General features: G+C 45.9%; 3 protein-coding genes across 8 annotated transcripts in view; 1 reads left to right on the forward strand and 2 right to left on the reverse strand.

Moving 5' to 3' along the window:
• Nucleotides 1-13,091, forward strand: part of LOC144894297 (uncharacterized) — a 29,918-nt gene extending 16,827 nt beyond the window's left edge. For both annotated transcript variants that reach the window (XM_078786789.1, XM_078786790.1), the window contains 5 exons: nt 5,599-5,765; nt 5,861-6,055; nt 10,810-10,861; nt 10,980-11,327; nt 12,227-13,091. In XM_078786789.1, the coding sequence (XP_078642915.1) occupies nt 5,599-5,765; nt 5,861-6,055; nt 10,810-10,861; nt 10,980-11,327; nt 12,227-12,390 (926 nt within the window). In that variant the 3' untranslated portion in view covers nt 12,391-13,091. The remainder of the gene's footprint in view (nt 1-5,598; nt 5,766-5,860; nt 6,056-10,809; nt 10,862-10,979; nt 11,328-12,226) is intronic.
• LOC137436754 (syntenin-1) overlaps nt 1-19,111 on the reverse strand; it is an 881,728-nt gene that overhangs the window by 477,310 nt on the left and 385,307 nt on the right. The window lies entirely within an intron of this gene.
• Nucleotides 1-19,111, reverse strand: part of LOC144888276 (uncharacterized) — a 168,212-nt gene that overhangs the window by 142,055 nt on the left and 7,046 nt on the right. The gene's annotated exons all lie outside the window — the stretch shown is intronic.

The raw sequence follows: 19,111 nt of genomic DNA on the forward strand, positions 1-19,111 counted from the left end.
GTCGGAGAGATCATTGATAAAGACCAGAAAAAGCACAGGGCCCAGCACACTGCCTTGGGGAACTCCAGCCTGAACAGGAAAGGGAGATGAGAGAAATCCATTCAGGGCCACACGTTGACTACGACCAGAGAGGAAGTCCGCAAGCCATGCATGGAGATTTCCATGGATACCATAGGAGTAGAGTTTGGTGAGCAGAGCTGGGTGCCAGACCGTATCGAAGGCACGTGATATGTCAAGGGAGACAGCTCTGATTTCCTGTTTGGCATTGAGGACCTCCATCCATTGTTGAGACAGGAGAAGCAGCATGTCCAGAGTAGAGTAACCTGGTCTGAATACAAATTGATGATCAGAGATCAAGCCATTGGAGAAGAGGAAAGATTTCATATCCGAAGCAATGATGGATTCCATGACTTTGCTGATAATTGGGAGCAGGCTGATTGGTCTGTAGTTAAAAGGATCTGTTTTTGCACATTTTTTGTGTAAAGCAGTAATGTTTGCTGATTTCCAGGATGCTGGCAGATGACCTTGAGCAAAAGATAGGGTGAAAAGAACAGAGAGAGGGTGAGATAGAGCGGCAGAGCAGGATTTTAGGACCCCTGGGCTGATGCCGTCTGGTCCAGTTGCAGAATCAGAGTCGAGGTTAGACAAAAACTCCTCCACCTTGTCAGGAGAGAAGGACACAGAGTCCAGGAGCAGTTGGGATCGACTGGGAAAGGTGGGAACAGAGAGAGATGGGTTTGGGACTAAAGATTTTGAGGCAAACACAGAGTTGAGGCATTCGGCTTTGTCACGTGCGATATCAACTGTGTGGCCATTTGAGGTAAGGGAGGGGATGGAGGGGGAACAAACACCAGAAACGGATTTGACCAGACGCCACCAGGATTTGGAGGAAGGAGACAGGTTTGAGAGTTCGGCCAATATCTCAGGCCAATTCGGCCAATATTTGGCCAATATCTCAGGCACCTTTTGAGCTGGGAAGCTAATATTTGGACATGACAGTGACCAAGTGATGTGGCTATCAAGGATATTTTTGATTTATTGATTAATCATTTAATCGAATAATTATTTATTGATTAATTGATTAATTATTGATTAATCAATTAATTATTTAATTTTTTATTAATGACTTATTTAATTAAATTTCTAAAAGATACATCTTCGGATGAAGCACTAGTGGTTTAGTTAAGCTATTAGCCAATTGATTAAGAAAATATTTTGTGATAACCTTTTATTGATTTTAATTATACAATTAATCAATCAATTAGTGTACACCTCTCCCTCCCAATGCAGCCTCAATGAGCTGCACTGCGGTATTGCCAGGCGCCGGAGGCGCCCCTGCAATGCCGCGCTGTAGCATATTTAATTATTTGGCATGGGGGCGGTGTACTTTTAATGTATCTGTACTTGTTACTCTTTTTTTTCCACCTCTGGAACAAACTCCCACAAGACTCTCCTCCCTCCAGGTCTTTAAAACAGCTGTTCCCCACCATCCCCCATACAAAACCTTGATCTTTTCTAGCCCCGTTATACACCCCAAATCCACATCTTTCAATCTTCGACTTCCTTCCTGAAATTCCTTGTAGTGTCAATTTGTTTGGTTCCGTGTACCCCTTCCCTTCTCCCCCCCACCCATCCCCCCCTCCCCCTCCCCCTCTGCCACCCCCTAGCCCTCTCCCTTCGAACAGATCTCCTGATGTCCCTGTTCTCTATTGTTGTGCTTGTGTGCTTCCCTCTCTCTCCACATCTTGTCTCCTCCTCTCTTTATTGTTTTTTGTGTCCGTTTATGTTTTTTGCGTTTTATGTGCTAATGTATGTTTGCTATGCTCGCTCTTAAACGAGCCTCGATCTTGTATACAAAAAAAAAAAAAATGGCTGGAATACCACTTCACCAATTATGTCATAGTTATCACCATGTATACCACATGGGGAGTTGATGACATGCCAAGTTTCAATCTTTTTAGTTGAGCCGTTTCAGAGAAAATGTCAAATATTTTTTCCTTGAATCCAATATGGCTGTCATGCCATGTGACCTAGAGTTATAAATAAAATATTCTCCATGGTGATTCCCTTCTGTGATTAAAGTTTTGTATCAATCGGACAAGCACTTACAGAAAATAATAAAATAAAAGTGAAAATATAAAGATGTGGACACAGACATACACAAACAGATAGACAAGCAGGGGCGTTGCAATGGTCTCGGAACCCGTTTAGGCGAGACTAATAAGTAAGGTGTGTTCGTAGAAAGGAAATAATCAAACTGTATAACATTTAAGAGGAATAAGTATTGTTGTGATGTAATTTACTATATAAGAGAGCCATTGTTTGTCTGTGTGTCTGTCTGTGTGTGGGTCGCCATTTTTCTCAGATGGCTGAACGGATCTTGGTCAAACTTTCAGAGGTTCATCAGTGAGTGTCAGGGAGTGTTTTAGGCAAAATATTTATTTATTTATTTTAAAGTGCGTTTTTTGGATTTTTTAAAAAATTGCTCTGTAGTGACAAAGCCTTTTTGATTAATGACAGTTATATACAAGTACACATTCACATGAATAAATCTTCACCTAAATCTATACAACATTTGAACACAAATAATCAAACTATTCCGGAAGTTGTCAAAGTTGGTGGTAAGGCTTCTTCTTCTTCCTGAACGTCATCATACATAACTCAGAAACGTGATGAACGGCACATTCACCAGCAAAAAATCAACAAAAAGGTAAAATGATGAATTTGTGATGGATTCTGATTTGGATGTAATTGCTTTTTCATTATATTTTCTCTCATTTCAAATATGTTAATGTTTCTTTTTCGCTTGAGCAACGCCAGGTACTCCAGCTACAAACACTTTTATACTTTACTCGGGGTACAAATACAAATACAACTTTGGCAGGGGGGTAACATAGGCTATGTGGCCGTGGCCTCATCCGGGGCTGTGGGAGACCAGGAGAGGGGCATAAATGTGTACCGTGTAGTGCCACCTGGTGATGGCGGCAGAGGGTATTACAATTACCTTTTTTACCTGTGCAACACTGAGGTTATGAAGCACTATTTGCATGGGAAATTTTTTCGTCCTTCCCTTCCCCCTTCCCTTCCCCAAAACGGAGGGGCTTTTCAAAGCCCCCCCCCCCCACCCAAAGGATGTATATGTAGTCTATCTTTCCCCTCCCTCTCCCCTCAACTCCCCCCTCCCTCTCCTACTTCCTTTCCTGTTACTAATCGCACAAAGCAAGGCTGTGTCCTAGTTCCCCTATTATTTAAGCATTGTGTTTTCCTCTGTTTCATAATACCTTCAACTATTGCACCCAGGGAGGGGAAGGGGAGGGGAGGGGAAGGGGAGGGGAGGGGAGGGGAGAGGAGGGTGTTGATGATCCAGTTTCGCACCGACGGAAGTGCCTTTAATTTGCAGCATCTGAAGGCCAAGTCCAGAATCACGGAAATGCTGCTCCATGATCTACTTTTCGATGACTGCGCACTCTTCAGTCATAATCTCGAAGATATGCAGTTTATTATCAACTCCTCCACGCAATCTGCTCGTCGCTATGTCCTTCAAATCAGCCTCTCGCACTTTTTGTCCACCACGTGACCGTTTACCAAATTTAAGTTGTCCAAAGAAAGAGCTCTTGGTATTCCATGGTCTTCCATGTGTGTGAGGTGTCCTGACCAGCGAAGCTAGGCTTGTATCAGGAAATACTCAATTCATTGGATCCGGTCGTGGTGTTCGGTACATTACCTCGCCAGGTGATGCCGAGAAGCTTGCGTCGGCTTCGCATATGGAATTGACCAAGATGTTTGATATGGTCATGATTAAGGTGTCCATGATTAGCGTCCGTACAGGAGTGTCGATAAGAAAACGGCACGATAGACACTGATCTTGGTGTCCAGGTGAATGCCACGTCCATGCTAAAGGTGATATGCCAATCTTCCAAAGAACACACGTTACTTCTTCGTTAATCATTGCATTTTGAGAGAGGACACCTCCAAGGTAGCAGAACTTACCGACAACTTTGAGTGGTGTCATCGATGGTAATGGATGGGATGGTATACACACCTTGTGGTCTCGGCTGAAGCATGGCCTCGGTATTCTTAAGTTCACACTCGAGATTCCTACAATATCGGGACTCTAGTTTAAACCGCATCCAGGTTATCCAGCGTATCCAGGTTATCCAGGTTATTCAGGATATCCAAGGTGTCCAGGTTATCCAGGGTATCCAGGTTATCCAGCGTATCCAGGTTATCCAGGTTATTCAGGATATCCAAGGTGTCCAGGTTATCCAAGGTGTCCAGGTTATCCAGCGTATCCAGGTTATCCAGGTTATTCAGGATATCCAAGGTGTCCAGGTTATCCAGGGTATCCAGGTTATTCAGGATATCCAATGTGTCCAGGGTATCCAGGTTATTCAGGATATCCAAGGTGTCCAGGGTATCCAGGTTATACAGGGTATCCAGGTTATCCAGCATATCCAGGGTATCCAGCGTATCCAGGTTATCCAGGGTATCCAGCGTATCCAGCGTATCCAGGGTATCCAGAGTATCCTGGGTATCCAGGTTATCCAGCGTATCCAGATTATCCAGGTTGAAATCGTGTTTGGTTAAAATACGAACCTGTTCAACATGAATATGCGAAACTAATTACAGGATAAATTATTAATTGAGAAACAGATCAATTGGATTCACTTTCGTGAAATTAAATAAAGTACATTTCACTGAAATTAAATACTCGATGGTAATTAATAAATTAATAAATAGTACAGGTACATTGCAACCAAAAAAAAACATGTTTATTTTGTTAGATTTTTTAATGTTTTTCCACCTTTTTCAATACCAGAGGAATCGCTGTGAGTGGTTTATGCTTATGGGTGAATGAAGGTGTAAATAAGTGTGACACATGATCAGAATTACCATTTAATATAACTGAAGGGCACCTTGTGCTGGTAAAGGGCACCATGTGGTGCAGCATTTCGGAACAGGTTTCCTTATGAAGGAAACCAATATGGCGATCACATGTCCATTTACTTTGGGGATGATAAATACCAATACCCGGTTCACGTGATAGAACTTACCATGTTCCAAACATGCTTGGTGTGTGGGTCCAGGAGGTGTATTGGTATTGGGACGTTGTTTGGATGTTTACCCACAGTTTCTATGTTGCACCATCTTTCGGTAGTAAGGTTGTCAGCTCGTTATACATAGTAAGCTCGTTATACATAGTAAGCTCGTTATACATAGTAAGCTGGTCATACAAAGTAAGCTCGTTATACATAGTAGGCTCGTTATACATAGTAAGCTCGTTGTACATAGTAAGGTCGTTATACATAGTAAGCTGGTTATACATAGTAAGCTCGTTATACATAGTAAGCTCGTTATACATACTAAGCTGGTTATACATAGTAAGCTCGTTATACATAGTAAGCTCGTTATACATAGTAAGCTCGTTATACATAGTAAGCTCGTTATACATAGTAAGCTCGTTGTACATAGTAAGCTTGTTATACATTGTAAGCTGGTTATCCATAGTAAGCTCGTCCTGATTGTTTATTAAAGTAAAAATAACATTGAACACCATGTTTAACATCCGGGATATTAACGATGTGCGATTTCTATCAGATTCCCCCCAGGAGTCGAAGGATTACAAGATTTACATCAAAACAGGAAATGATTATTGGGCTGGCACAGATGCCAACGTTTATATCACGATCTGTGGAGGATTGAAGTGTTTGAGATCTCATCATCTTAAACATTCAACATATCACAATCCTATTGAAGCGGGTCAGGTAATTATTCACACACTTTAACAAGGTAGATAAAATATTAATAAACATGATATTGTCTGCCCAGGTGAGATGTTTACGTGCACACGTTTCTGCAGGTAGATGTTTACACTGTGCGCTCCCTTTACCTGGGGAACCTGGAAAATGTAACAATCTGGCACGATGGGAGTGGAAGTCATTCCAGCTGGTTTCTCGAGAACATCAGAATCGCCGAAACATTCTCCGGCATGGAACAAATATTTACCTGTTCGTGTTGGATTTATAGAAACGATCCTAAAACCCTCAATCCCCAGGTAATCTTACATTATTCCACAAATACCAAATGGAATCTCGATCTTTTAACTTCCTCTCCCAAAATCACGTATTTCTCAATCCCCTCTACCGTCATGAATGAAATGAATTTAGAAATTGAATGAATCACTGTGTAAAGATCGTAATTACTTTTTTGTAATTTTTAATTTTTTTTTCGTAATGAAACTGGGACACACACACACCCACACACACACACACACACACACCTTGGAGACCTGCAACTCCGAAAGACCTTGAGGTTGATCGTGTATCGGACGTGCTGCGTGCATCCTCGAACGATCATAACTCCCAAGGTGAGGAGCTTCTCCCGATGCACCGATGGAGGGCAGGGGAAGGGAAAAGTCTTCAACGAAACCGGGCAGGTGAAACATTGTCACCGACGCACCTGGGAGCAGGTGGGGGAAGGGAACACTTTTCGACAAACGAAACATGTGTTGGAAATAAAGTAAAATAAAAGGAATTATGGGACACAGCCCCTTGTACTTAGTCTCTGCGCCGCACCGAGCAGCCAGAATACTCGCTCAAAATAAAGAAGCCTGCACCTCCTCTCCTGAGAAGACGAACTCACAAGGGGACAGGTATTTGGACCCAGCCAAGAGGGTTCCTGTCTTTAAAAAAAAGATGGAGCTCTACTAAAGAACCTTAAAAACGAATGTTGGAACATGGAGGAGAAGGATGCCATTTACTACTGTAAAGTCTATTCAAGACAAGAACAGTGAGGGTTGGCCGGTAGCGGAGCTAGATTCATGGACCAGTTGAAGACCAGATTGACCACCAGAGCAGAGACGGCAACATCCAACAAATGAGAAAGAGTTGCGTTAACAGCAAATATTCCTAAATTAAAATAAAATAAAAGAGATAGCAGTGAAGGCCAGAACAGGATGGGAGCCGAACACTCGTCAGGCTGGACTGAGCGATGGTGGAAAAGAGACCACAATGGATCGCAGGGAAGGGCTTCGTGACGAAGCAAGGGTTTCGAATGCGAAGCGTCACTGGGGACCCAGGGAAGGCGAGGTGAGACAGAGGGGGAGGAGACACAGAATCACTATAATGTGGAGGGGAGGAGGGGGGGGGGACAGGGTGAAAACACCGACACAGTTGGAGGGGATGAAAACGAGAATGGCAGATGACAACAGGCAGAAGGACGGAGGGGAACAGAGAGGTGAAGAGGAAGGTGAGGATGATGAAGACCAGCAAAGATTGGAAGAAGAGCTGGCAAATAAATTAGCGGAGATGAGATTGATAGTGGAGACAGAAGGATGGTGTTCTTTGGGTGTGCTGTGTTGTGTTTGTGCCAAACATAACATTTTCCATTTCGGACAAAAAGTTCCATCTTGGTTTCATCAGACAACAACATTTTTTGCCACTTGGCTTCAGAATCTCTGGAGTTGTTTTTTGCATACCTCAAACAGGACTCAAGGTAGGCTTTTTTGAGTAATGGCTTCCGTCTTGCCACCCTACCGTACAGGCCAGACTTGTGGAGTGCTTGGAATATTGTTGTCACATACACACAGTGAATAGCCTTTGCTATAAAGGCCTGTAGCTCTTTAAAAGTTGCCATTGGCCTCCTGGTGGCCTCTCTGATCAGTCTCCTCCTTGCTTGGTCATCCAGTTTGGAGGGATGACCTGATGTAGGCAAGGTCTTGGTGGTGCCATACGCCTTCCACTTATTAATTATTGCCTTAACTGCTCTCCAAGGGATATTCAAGGCCTTTGAAATATTTTTATATCCATCCCCTGATCTGTGCCTTTCCACAACTTTATCCCGGAAATCTTTTGAATGCCCCTTGGTGCTCATGGTTTTAATGGCCGAAGCCTTTTTATAAACAAAAAAAGGGTAAAAAACCCCATCAAAACGAAACTACAAATCAAAGCTGGACCAAAATGTTTCGTCTTCCACCAACGACAAAATCAAGACTCTCTATTCACCTTCACTCCTTCACTCCTGTTTTTTCCCGCCTCTGGAACAAACTCCCTCACTCTCTTCAATCCCTCTCCACCCTCCAGGTCTTTAAAACAGCTGTTCACCACCATCTCTTATCTTCCCCCATCCAAAACCTTCATCCTTTCTACCCCCGTTAATACACCCCAAATCCGCCTCTTTAAATTCCCAACTTCTTTCCTGAAATTGCTAGTTGTGTTCATTTGCTTTATACCGTGTACCCCTCCCACCTCCCCCAGCCGTCCCCCTTCCACAGATCTATCGACGTCCTTGTTCTCTTCTGTTGTTGTGCTTCCCTCTCTCCCGCTCCCTTCATTGTATGTTTGTGCATGTTTTCATGTTCAATGTGTTAGCTTTTACCCGAGCCTCGATTCTGGATACAAAAAAAAGGAAACCCAAAAAGAAGAAAAGAAAAAAAGGCACAAACAAAAACAAATAAATCAAGAACTATGATCAAACAAGTAAATAAACAATAAATCCAAAACAAACAAGTCAATAACAATATATCAAACCAATAAACAATAATAAAAATAACCAAACTTTTTATATCAAAATAACCAAACCAAAAATAACCAAACTCCACTTTTTTGAAATACCAACTTCTGTCCTGGAAGTCATTGGTGTCCTTGTGTTTTATACTTCTCCCTCCACCCCCCCCCCCCTTCCCATGCCTCCTCCCCCCCCCCCCTCCCATGCCTCCTCCCCCCAAGCCCTCTCCCTTCCACACATCTCCCTGCTCTCAAATGTTGTGTTTGTGTGCTTCACCTTCTCTCCCCATCTTGTTTTCCGCTCCCGCTTTTTATATATTTTGTTTGTCTGGTTGATTTGTTTGTGAAGTAAATGTTAGCTCTTTCACGAGCCTCGATTCAGTATACAAAAAAAAAAAAAAAAAAAAAAAGACCACCAAAATAGCAAAGTTCACCTTTTCCAACGTTTACCCCCCCCCCCCCCCATTCCACACCCCCAACCCCGCTCATCCCACCCCCAGCACCAGCAGGAGGCCCAGGGCTGGGACCCGGGAGGCGTCCTCGCGGAGTGCGGAATTGGGAGTGGATAGGGGAGAGGGTGGCAGGAGGCTTATGCAGGCATTTCTCAATTTCTGCCTCCAACGTAATTTGAGGGTCGGGGCAGCTCTTTCTCGCCTCCTTGAGGTCCGTCTCCCTAACCTCCTCAGGAGTTTCGCCTTATAAATGGGCCAGGAACCTTCCCCTTATTGCGGCGACTCCTGCGTTTCTTCACATCCCAGCCACATGCGTCAATGTCCTCAGTCTGGGGAGGTGTTTCCCAACCTTCCTCCCCTCATCGAGGGTTCGGCCTCCTGCAGTCCCGCAGCCTCATGCTGTGCCACAGTATCCTCTTTCACCTTTTCCGAAACACTGGAGAGGGAGGACAGCGATGGAACCCCTGCCTCCACCATTTGGTTGTGCTCTGTCTTGGCCGAGGGGACCGCAGCGTCCACTTTATCTCCCACCTTCTCCTCCGTCCTTCACCTCCCATCCTCTTTTACTACTGGATAAACCATGGTGGGATGTTGGCGTCAACAAAATGAGGCAACCAGTACTTAACATCAAAATCAGAAACACTCTCATTGCAGAGGTGGACCGTCACGACCCTCACATGGTCAAAGAGGGCCTCGAATGCCCAGTCAGCCAGAGACCCAGCTGACCGAGCAGCAGTTCATCTCACCCAAAACTCGACATGTCTTCCAGAAGACTGGAAAGACACATCAAGCCCACGGGCCAAGGAGATGAGGCAATAAAACTCCTCAGCCTTGAACTCCAGCGCTTCCAACAAAACCGTCCGACCAAATACCTCACCTGGCAGAACGGGTCCCTCCTTTATATATTTGAACCTGAGACTGTTATGACGCCAGCTCGCCATGCCGGAGTCCTATGGAGGAGCAGGGGACAACACTGGGAATGACGGGTGGGGGAGATGGAGGCGCGGGGCTACCTACCTGTCTGGAGGGTGAGGCGCCAAACAGGAGGAAGGCCAGGGAAAAGCAGGAAAGGAGAGACTAACGAAAACGTAGGACAAACAAGGTCAAGAAAGGAAAATAACATGCAGCCAAGACGGGGAAATAAAGAAAAACACGCAGGACAAACACAACAAAGCTCTCAAGGTGCTCAAGGTGGACACCAAAGCACCCCTCCCTTGCCCCCTGCTCACCACAACAAAAACTGGGCTGTAAAATGCACAACTCAGCAAAGGAAACCGACAGGAACAGCGGATTTTATTCTGAAATAATCAGAATCACTGCAATTTAACACAGGTGGAAGGTAATTAACTTGGTGTGTGATTTTGAAGTTGATTTGTTACATCTCAGATAATTTACAATTGCTATTATAAGGGGGGGGGGGGGGTGGACACTTGTCCAACCAAGATATTCTAATTTTGCATTTTTCATTAATTTTCTGAAATTTGTGGAATTCGTTTTTGACTTGGAAGTTCTGGGGTACGATGTGTAAATGAAGGAGGAAAAGGTCTGATTTAATGCATTTTCATTCCAGGCTGAGAGGCAACAAAAGATGAAAAATTAGAAAGGGGGCGTAGACTTTCTATAGGCAGTGTACATCCTCGGAGCAATGTAAACATTCGGTTTGGAGAGGGTGCGGGTTTTGTAAACAGTTCAACCGGTGGTGCTGGAGAAGGACAGATGGGAGAGGGAGAGGAGAAACCGAATCTGTTTCATGTACTAATTCTTGTTTGCCTTTTACAATATCAATAACTTGTATTTTCCATCACTTCACCACATCTGGGTGTTGTTGCTCCCTCTCTATTATTTAATTTCAGATTCCCAGGTCATGTGACCCTTTGGATGACAGAGAACCGAAGAAACCAACCGGTGCGTTTTGTGGATTCTCATTCGGGAATTTGATGCCGTTTTTCAAAGCATTTTGGGAAAGATGTTATTGGTGGAAATAATCAAATAACGATTGTAATTTCCTTGTTTCCCATTGTAGTTCCCAACCCTCTCAGGGGAACTCCTCTCCTCTCTTGTGAGATACAAAAGCCAAACAGTAACAAGTTCTCACTGCTGTGGATGTTTCGAAGTACTGAAGGCCACGACCAGGTGATCGCAGTGGCCGGAAAGCGGGCAGACATCCTTACCTCCTGTCTGGGGAAGAGTGAACAGAAAAACCATACAGTGCTGGAACCTGGACAGGATTCCTGTCCAGAAAGCTCCCACTGCTTGCTGCCTCCATTTGGTGTAACGAGGGATGAACTCGAGAGATACTGGTGCCTGATTGGTCCCGGAGAGGATGGAACATGGAGACAGCAGGTCCTCTCTGTGCTTTCATTCACACCTGGTAAGATGTAACTCGCTGATCATTACCACCCAGTGATCATGCTCTATTAAGGTTCTTCATTATAAGAAACCATCTTTGTTCATAATTACCCTGAAAGTGGCAACACCTTCTCTCTCTCTTATAATTTCCTTTTCCTAGTTACCCTCGCCAGAGGAGCGGGTATTGCATTTGAGTCCGTTTTTTTGTTTGTCTGTCTGTCTGTTTGTCTGCACAGAATAAATATGATTTTCTCTGCAACACTTGGTCCGATTGACAGGAAATTTTCACCATAGGGCAACTCCACCTGTATAACTTTTTGATGATAATTATGACGTCATAGGTCGCGTGGTTCGGCCGCCATCTTGGAAAAACCGAAAAACTTTGCACCTCCATATCTCCGAAAGCGCTGAATAGAAAAAATTGAGACATGGCTCATTGAAAAGAACTCTCCATGGGGAATAAAATATGTTGATGATGATGTCATCGGTGCTTCCATTATGACGTCATAATTCGACAAGTACAAAACTTCATCCAATCAAGATGAAATTTCTTGAGCATCAAGGAAGAAATTAGTTTAGAAAACAAATAATGATGACGTCATCGGTCACGTGGATTGGCCGCCATATTTGTTTCACACGAAAGCCTTAAAAACCACTGAAAATACATCCTGGCGAGGGTTTGCAATCTCTGATTGCTCTTTTTCTTGTTTAAAATGAGAAGTCCTGATAGCGAAGTATTTTGGGAGTGAACAATATTTTTTCTAAGATGAATAATATCAGGTAATAATTGTTTATTTGGTAAAAAGTTGAACAGGTATGGTGTTTTATTATTACCATTGATTTACCATTTAGTGCAGTTTATCCTTGGTTTAGTTATCGCATCTTCCATGATTGTTATCCTGATGGGTTTTCTGATTATAGGAAACCAAAACGGATCCACAACGGTGGAAGAGACCAACGACCCATCACCATTCTCCGGATGCGGACCTGCTCTCATTGCAGCAATCACCATCAATGTTCTCGCTCTCTTCCCATTCACCATGGTTGTTTTCCTTGCTAAACGTTATCGTGAAGAATGTTTGTAGAAACATCTTTAAGATGTGATCACAAAGTCATCAATGTTTTTCCATCTCTCCATATGTGTGTTTTTTTAATGAGAAGACATTTGTTTTTATGAATGTTCAGGAAGTAGTTGTTAAAACATCAACACAAACATGATACTTCGCACCTCCGCCCGTGAAGATGGATGGAGGTTATGTTTTCACCCCTGTCTGTCTGTCTGCTTGTTTGTTTGTATGTCTGTCTGTCTGTGAACAAAATATCTAAAAGAGTTGTGGATGTATTCGGACGAAATTTGGCAGAGAGGTGGCGTATGTGACGAGGATGAAATGATTCGATTTTGGTGAAGATCTGGATTTGAACAGTACAATTTTTAAAGTGATTCTTCACCAATGAGAGATGGGGCCAAAAACGATACTTCGCAGGATATTTTTAAAAGTTATGGACGAGTTATGACTAAACATGGTGGACGAGTTGATTCGGTAACGAGAACAAGCAGATTAGATTTGGGTTCAGGTCCGAATCCAGACCCGGTCTATCATTGGGATACAAAAAGTAAACTGTTCAGCCTGGCGGAGGTATGCGCTCTAGCGAGTGCCGTTCTAGTTTGATATGAAACTTGTGGGAATTATGCTTCAGCTCTATTTGCTCTTTCGTTGTGAAATTGTTGATTGTTTTCAGGTATTATTTCTTTTTGTAATAATAAAGGACATGTTTGTGGGTTGCAGCGTGCAGATGGAAAACAATTTAAGGTCAAATGCACATCCACAAACCAACATTGTACGATTTGGAACAATACAAGCTGTACATTGTGCTATTAATATCAATACAAACTATAAATTGCATTATATAGAACAATACAAGCTATACATTGTGTTATTAATATCAATACAAACTATAAATTGCATTATATAGAACAATACAAGCTATACATTGTGTTATTAATATCAATACAAACTATAAATTGCATTATATAGAACAATACAAGCTATATATTGTGTTATTAATATCAACACAAACTATGAATTGTATTATATAGAACAATACAAGCTATGCATTGTGTTATTAATATCAATACAAACTATGAATTGTATTATATATCGAACAATACAAGCTATACATTGTGTTATTAATATCAATACAAACTATAAATTGCATTATATAGAACAATACAAGCTATACATTGTGTAATTAATATCAACACAAACTATGAATTGTATTATATAGAACAATACAAGCTATGCATTGTGTTATTAATATCAATACAAACTATGAATTGTATTATATAGAACAATACAAGCCATACATTGTGTTATTAATATCAATTCAAACTATAAATTGCATTATATAGAACAATACAAGCTATACATTGTGTTATTAATATCAACACAAACTATGAATTGTATTATATAGAACAATACAAGCTATACATTGTGTTATTAATATCTATACAAACTATAAATTGTATTATATAGAACAACACAAGCTATGCATTGTGTTATTAATATCAATACAAACTATGAATTGTATTATATAGAACAATACAAGCTATACATTGTATTACAAAGAACAATTATCAAATAAGGTATTGAAACCATTTTCATTTTGTACTTTGGTAATTAATGCTTAATTAAACAAGACGAAAAGTCTAACAGCGGCGTAGCCGGGCTTGTAATCTTACTACAATTCACCAAATGTCTGTCCGTCTGTCCGTCCGTCTGGCCGTTCCCAGGTACCGAAAAAACGGCTGAACCGATCGCAACGAAATTTTGGGTGGGTAATCCTGGGATCCCCTGGAGTAAAATCTGCTTTATTGTTTTCCAATTTTTTTTTTTAATTTTCCCAATTTTTCAGTTTTTCCAAACACGATGGAATAATATTTACCGATATGAACAGTGATGTGACTTTTATTGAAATTCTACGAATACTGTTTAGATTTTGATGATTTGTGTGTGATATGATTTCACGGATGTTTATATAAATTGTTTAAAATAAAAAAGCTTTCAATTTCTGATATTTTACCTTTTCATTTGGGCCTCCCAATTGAAGCCCCGCCCGTAGGGTGGGTACCGTTCCTAGTATATTATAAACCACAAACACATGTTTTTGAGGTGTTTTTCCAAGCATTTCCTGCATGGTGTCAAGGTTTCCATGCCAACATTGAGCATTGCGTTCAAGGGTTCTCCCTGATCTTGAACAGTCTCAAATCGTCCCCTTCTCCCAACCTTGTTTTGCTAAACACTGCACATGCGACCTCTTCAAGCTCAGTTATCAGGTCTTGTGGCATGTTCCATGAATTCCTCAGTCTTCCAAGAGCTGGTACAATCCTTGGCATCGTCTCCAGAGTTTTGATGGGCTTGACTTTCCCTTTCCCCTCAAATGCGCTAGTTGTGTCACAATCACCGTATGCATGGAGAGTTTGAAGCACTGCCCGGTTTTCCTGTGTGTCGGCCTGTGCAAATTCCGTCGTGTTGAATCGGTTCTGATTGCTTCCTGTACCAGTATCAAACAAAATTGTAATACCTTCAAGTTTGTTGATGTGGCGCAGGATGATGAAAAATATATCATATTCTGGACTTCTCACTTGTATGTTCTTGTAACCATGCTTCTCTGCAAACAGGCAATACCATATAATCCTTGTGTTAGTCTCTTCTTGTGTCGATGTTGGAACTTCAACCTGTTTTTCCTAATTGTTGTTTTCCCATCCTCAGATGTGAACCTGGATCCGTAACCTTCACAGATAAGCATGTCCTTTGGGCCTTGTAGTCGTTCTGTAGAACCATTGCCCCAATAATCACATGTGACTTGCACAAGTTGTTCTTTGTTGTCGTCATTTGTCAATAACTATTTCCGATCTGCTGTTTTGCTGGTTTTTGGTGTTTTCGCCCTGCACAAGTAACTTGTCTACCCACCCTCTGTGCATCCTTTCCATTGCTTTCACCGATTCCTCCTTGTACATATTTGTGTTGAAAGTGATGTCAGCATAGCGTGGCATCATGTCGAAACGTTTCTTGCTTCAAATCAACACGTGACACTTTGGGCCTGGCTTGGGTGTGGCTTCCAATCAACACGTGACACTCTGGGCCTGGCTTGGGTGTGGCTTCAAATCAACACTTGACACTCTGGGTCTGGCTTGGACGTGGCTTCCAATCAACACGTGACACTCTGGGCCTGGCTTGGGCGTGGCTTTAAATCAACACGTGACACTCTGGGCCTGGCTTGGGCGATGGGCGTGGCTTCAAATCAACATGGATGACATTCCCCCGGTAAATGTCGGTACGGGGTCGTGTTTCAGCAATTTCCGAGCTTTGTTTCCCAGGTAGTTCGTTCCCAAATACGAACGTTCATGGCTCGAAATGATCTTCGTAAACAACACGATATTTTGAATGAACACACGTTTTGATGTTTAATTTGGTTGTTCCGAGATATTTAAACCACAAAACACGTTGATCGTTGACGACCTTTTCGTGCGTCAGGGATGGATAAAAAGACGAGTTCTGTCGGCAAACTTCTCGACGATTGGAACAGTTTAAATCTTGGCATATCGACATTTTGAACGCCAGAATTGTAAGGTTCTGATGTAGAATAGATCACGGGGCGATGTCAAAGAGAACAATCATTTATTACAGGACCCGGAATCAGGTTCATGTCGACGACCCCGTACACACACCGCCTGCCCAGTGCCCTCTGACCCGGAACGCCACCTTCATACTCCAAAACGCGAGCAAGCACTTCGGGTTCCACACAACTGATGTAATACCATCACATCTCCCTTTCCCACAACAAGAAAAGTAATAAAGTAAAAACAGCAAACCCGTGTAACACCATTACATTGTAGCGACCCATGGGTCCCCCAAAGCTCGAGACCAGCAACATAATCTCCCTGCCCCAGCCGGTGACGTAACCAGCGGACAAACCGCGGCGCCAAGGTTATAATTGCTTGCACCTGTCGGTCACATGACCACCAAAGCGTGCCTCGCCTGAGAGGCCTGGCTTTGGTTCTGACGTATGCTTTTTGGCTTGGATTATATGTATGCGAACCCGATAAACGGGCTTTCAGAGTTCTCGAGTTGATTATACATTAAACATCTTCTCGGACGAGTTTGTGTCTTGTCCGTCACTTCGTCCGTCTCAAGCAGGAGCCCTGCTCCTTCACTGGTGACCCCGAGTTTACGACACGCGATGGACACGGCAGTGTCCCTCAAATTGCCCACTTTCTGGGAAGCACATGCCGCAGTCTGGTTCGCTCAGGTGGACTCCCAGTTCGCCCTGCGTGGCATTACGGAGGACACCACTAAATACCATTACGTGGTCACCGCGCTCGGCTCCGTGACCGCCGCCCGCTGCCTGAGCCTCCTCCAGAGCCCGCCCACTGACGGCAAGTACGATGCCATCAAGGCACTTCTTCTGGGCGCTTTCGCCCTCTCCCCGGCTGAACGCGCACGACGCCTGCTCGACCTTCCTGAGCTCGGCGATACGCGCCCGTCCGAACGTATGGACTACATGCTCGCGTTTCTCGGCGAGCACCCCTCGGATTTCCTTTTCCGAGAGCTTTTTCTCCGCCAGCTCCCGGCCCAGGTACGGGTCGCCCTGGCAAGCACGACCATCGCGAACCCCCGCGACCTCGCCAGGGAGGCCGACAAGATCCATTCGGCAAGCCAGCTCGTCGGAGCGGCGAGCCAGCTCGTCGGGGTGGCTGCCGGGAGCCCGCCCGCCGCCCAGTCGGCACCCGCGGCGCAGTTTCCCGCCCACTCGCCCGACGCCCGCAACGCAGCTTCCTTCCCGGAGGCCGCCGGGCCGGCGCGACTGGCAGCGGCGAGGCCGCGTCGCCCGGTCCCGACGCGTCGACCGGAGCCCCCGCCAGACCCGGCCTGGTGTTATTTCCACGCCAGGTTCGGGCAGCGGGTCCGATCATGTCGACCCCCGTGCACGTTCGGCAAGTCGGGAAACGGTCGGGCCGGCGATTACTACCAGCCATGAGCGCTGGCCGTTCCGGAAGCGTGCTATTCTTCGCGGACCAAGCGTCGGGGCGGCGTTTTCTCTGCGACACCGGCGCTCAGCTGAGCGTCATTCCCGCTTCGGCGGAGGACAGGCGGGCCGCCATTTGCGGCCCCTCCTTAATCGCGGCCAACGGCTCTGCCATCCGCACCTTCGGCCCACGCACCGTCGCCCTCCGCTTCGGCAGCCAGCTCTTTCGCTGGGAGTTCGTGACGGCGGACGTCCCCATGGCTTTGCTCGGTGCCGATTTCCTTTGCGCCCATGGGCTGCTGGTCGACGTTAAACGCCGGCGTCTCATCAACGCCGAAACTTTCAGCTCGCTGGAGTGCGCCTTGAGCCTTTCCACGCCCACCGAGCTTTCCTGCGTCCTCCCGTTGGCAGACGACTTCGCGCGTCTCCTCGTGGAGTTCCCGGCCCTCACGCGACCGATGTTTTCGGCCGTTGCGGTGTGTCACGGCATCGAGCATCATATTCCCACTACGGGCCTGCCGGTGTATGCCCGAGCTCGCCGTCTCGACCCAGCCAAACTCGCCGTCGCCAAGGCCGAGTCCACCGCGCTGGAGCGCCTCGACATCGTGCGGCGCTCCGACAGCGCCTGGGCCTCACCGCTGCACATCGCCCCGAAGCCGGGGGGCGGATGGCGGCCATGCGGCGACTACCGCCGCCTCGACGACGCCACTACCCCCGACAGGTACCCCGTCCCGCACATCCAGGATTTTTCCGCCCGGTTGGCGGGGCGGACCATTTTTTCAAAAGTGGACCTGATTCGGGGGTACCACCAGGTGCCCGTCCGCCCGGCCGACATCCCGAAGACGGCCGTTATTACACCTTTCTGCCTCTTCAAATTCCTCCGGATGCCCTTCGGCCTCAAAAACGCGGCACAGGCGTTCCAGCGCCTGATGGACGGCGTGCTGCGCGACTTGCCGTTCCTCTTTACCTACCTGGACGACATCCTCGTCGCCAGGACGTCCAGAGCCGAGCACCTCCTCCACCTCCGGACGCTGTTCGGCCGCCTCAGCGAGCACGGCTTGATCGTCAACCCGGCCAAATGTCACTTTGGTGCGGCGACGATCGACTTTTTGGGCCACCGCATCACCCGGAACGGCGCCGTGCCGCTAACGGCCAAAGTCGAGGCCAACGCCGCTTTCACGCGCCCCGCTCCGTCAAGGCGCTGCAGGAGTTCCTCGGGATGGTGAACTTTTATCACCGCTTCATGCCCCGAGCTGCGCAACTCATGCGGCCCTTGTACACCGCCCTCCGCGGCCAGCCGGCGAAGCGCGACGTCGTCTGGTCCACGGACATGGACGCTGCTTTCACCGGCGCGAAACAGGCCCTCGCCAACGCCACGCTGCTGGCCCACCCGGTACTCCATGCTCCCATCGCCCTCACCACGGACGCCTCCGACTACGCCGTGGGCGCGGTTCATGAACAATGGGTAAATGGGGCCTGGCAGCCGCTCGCGTTCTTCAGCCGGAAACTCCTGCCCAACGAGTTGAAGTACAGCACTTTCGACTGTGAGCTCCTCGGGCTGTACCTCGCCGTCCGCCATTTTCGCCACCTCCTGGAGCCCGCCCGTTCACGGCCTTTGTCGACCACAAGCCATTGATTTTCGCCATTGCCAAGGTCACGGAGCCGTGGTCGGCCCGCCAGCAGCGCCACCTCTCCGCCGTGTCGGAATACACCACGGACATCCGGCACGTCGCCGGAAAGGACAACGCCGTGGCCGACTGCCTTTCTCGAGCCGGCGCC

This window comes from Myxine glutinosa, chromosome 11 (genome assembly GCF_964187855.1).
Source record: "Myxine glutinosa chromosome 11, kmMyxGlut1.1, whole genome shotgun sequence".
Lineage (NCBI taxonomy): Eukaryota > Metazoa > Chordata > Myxini > Myxiniformes > Myxinidae > Myxine > Myxine glutinosa.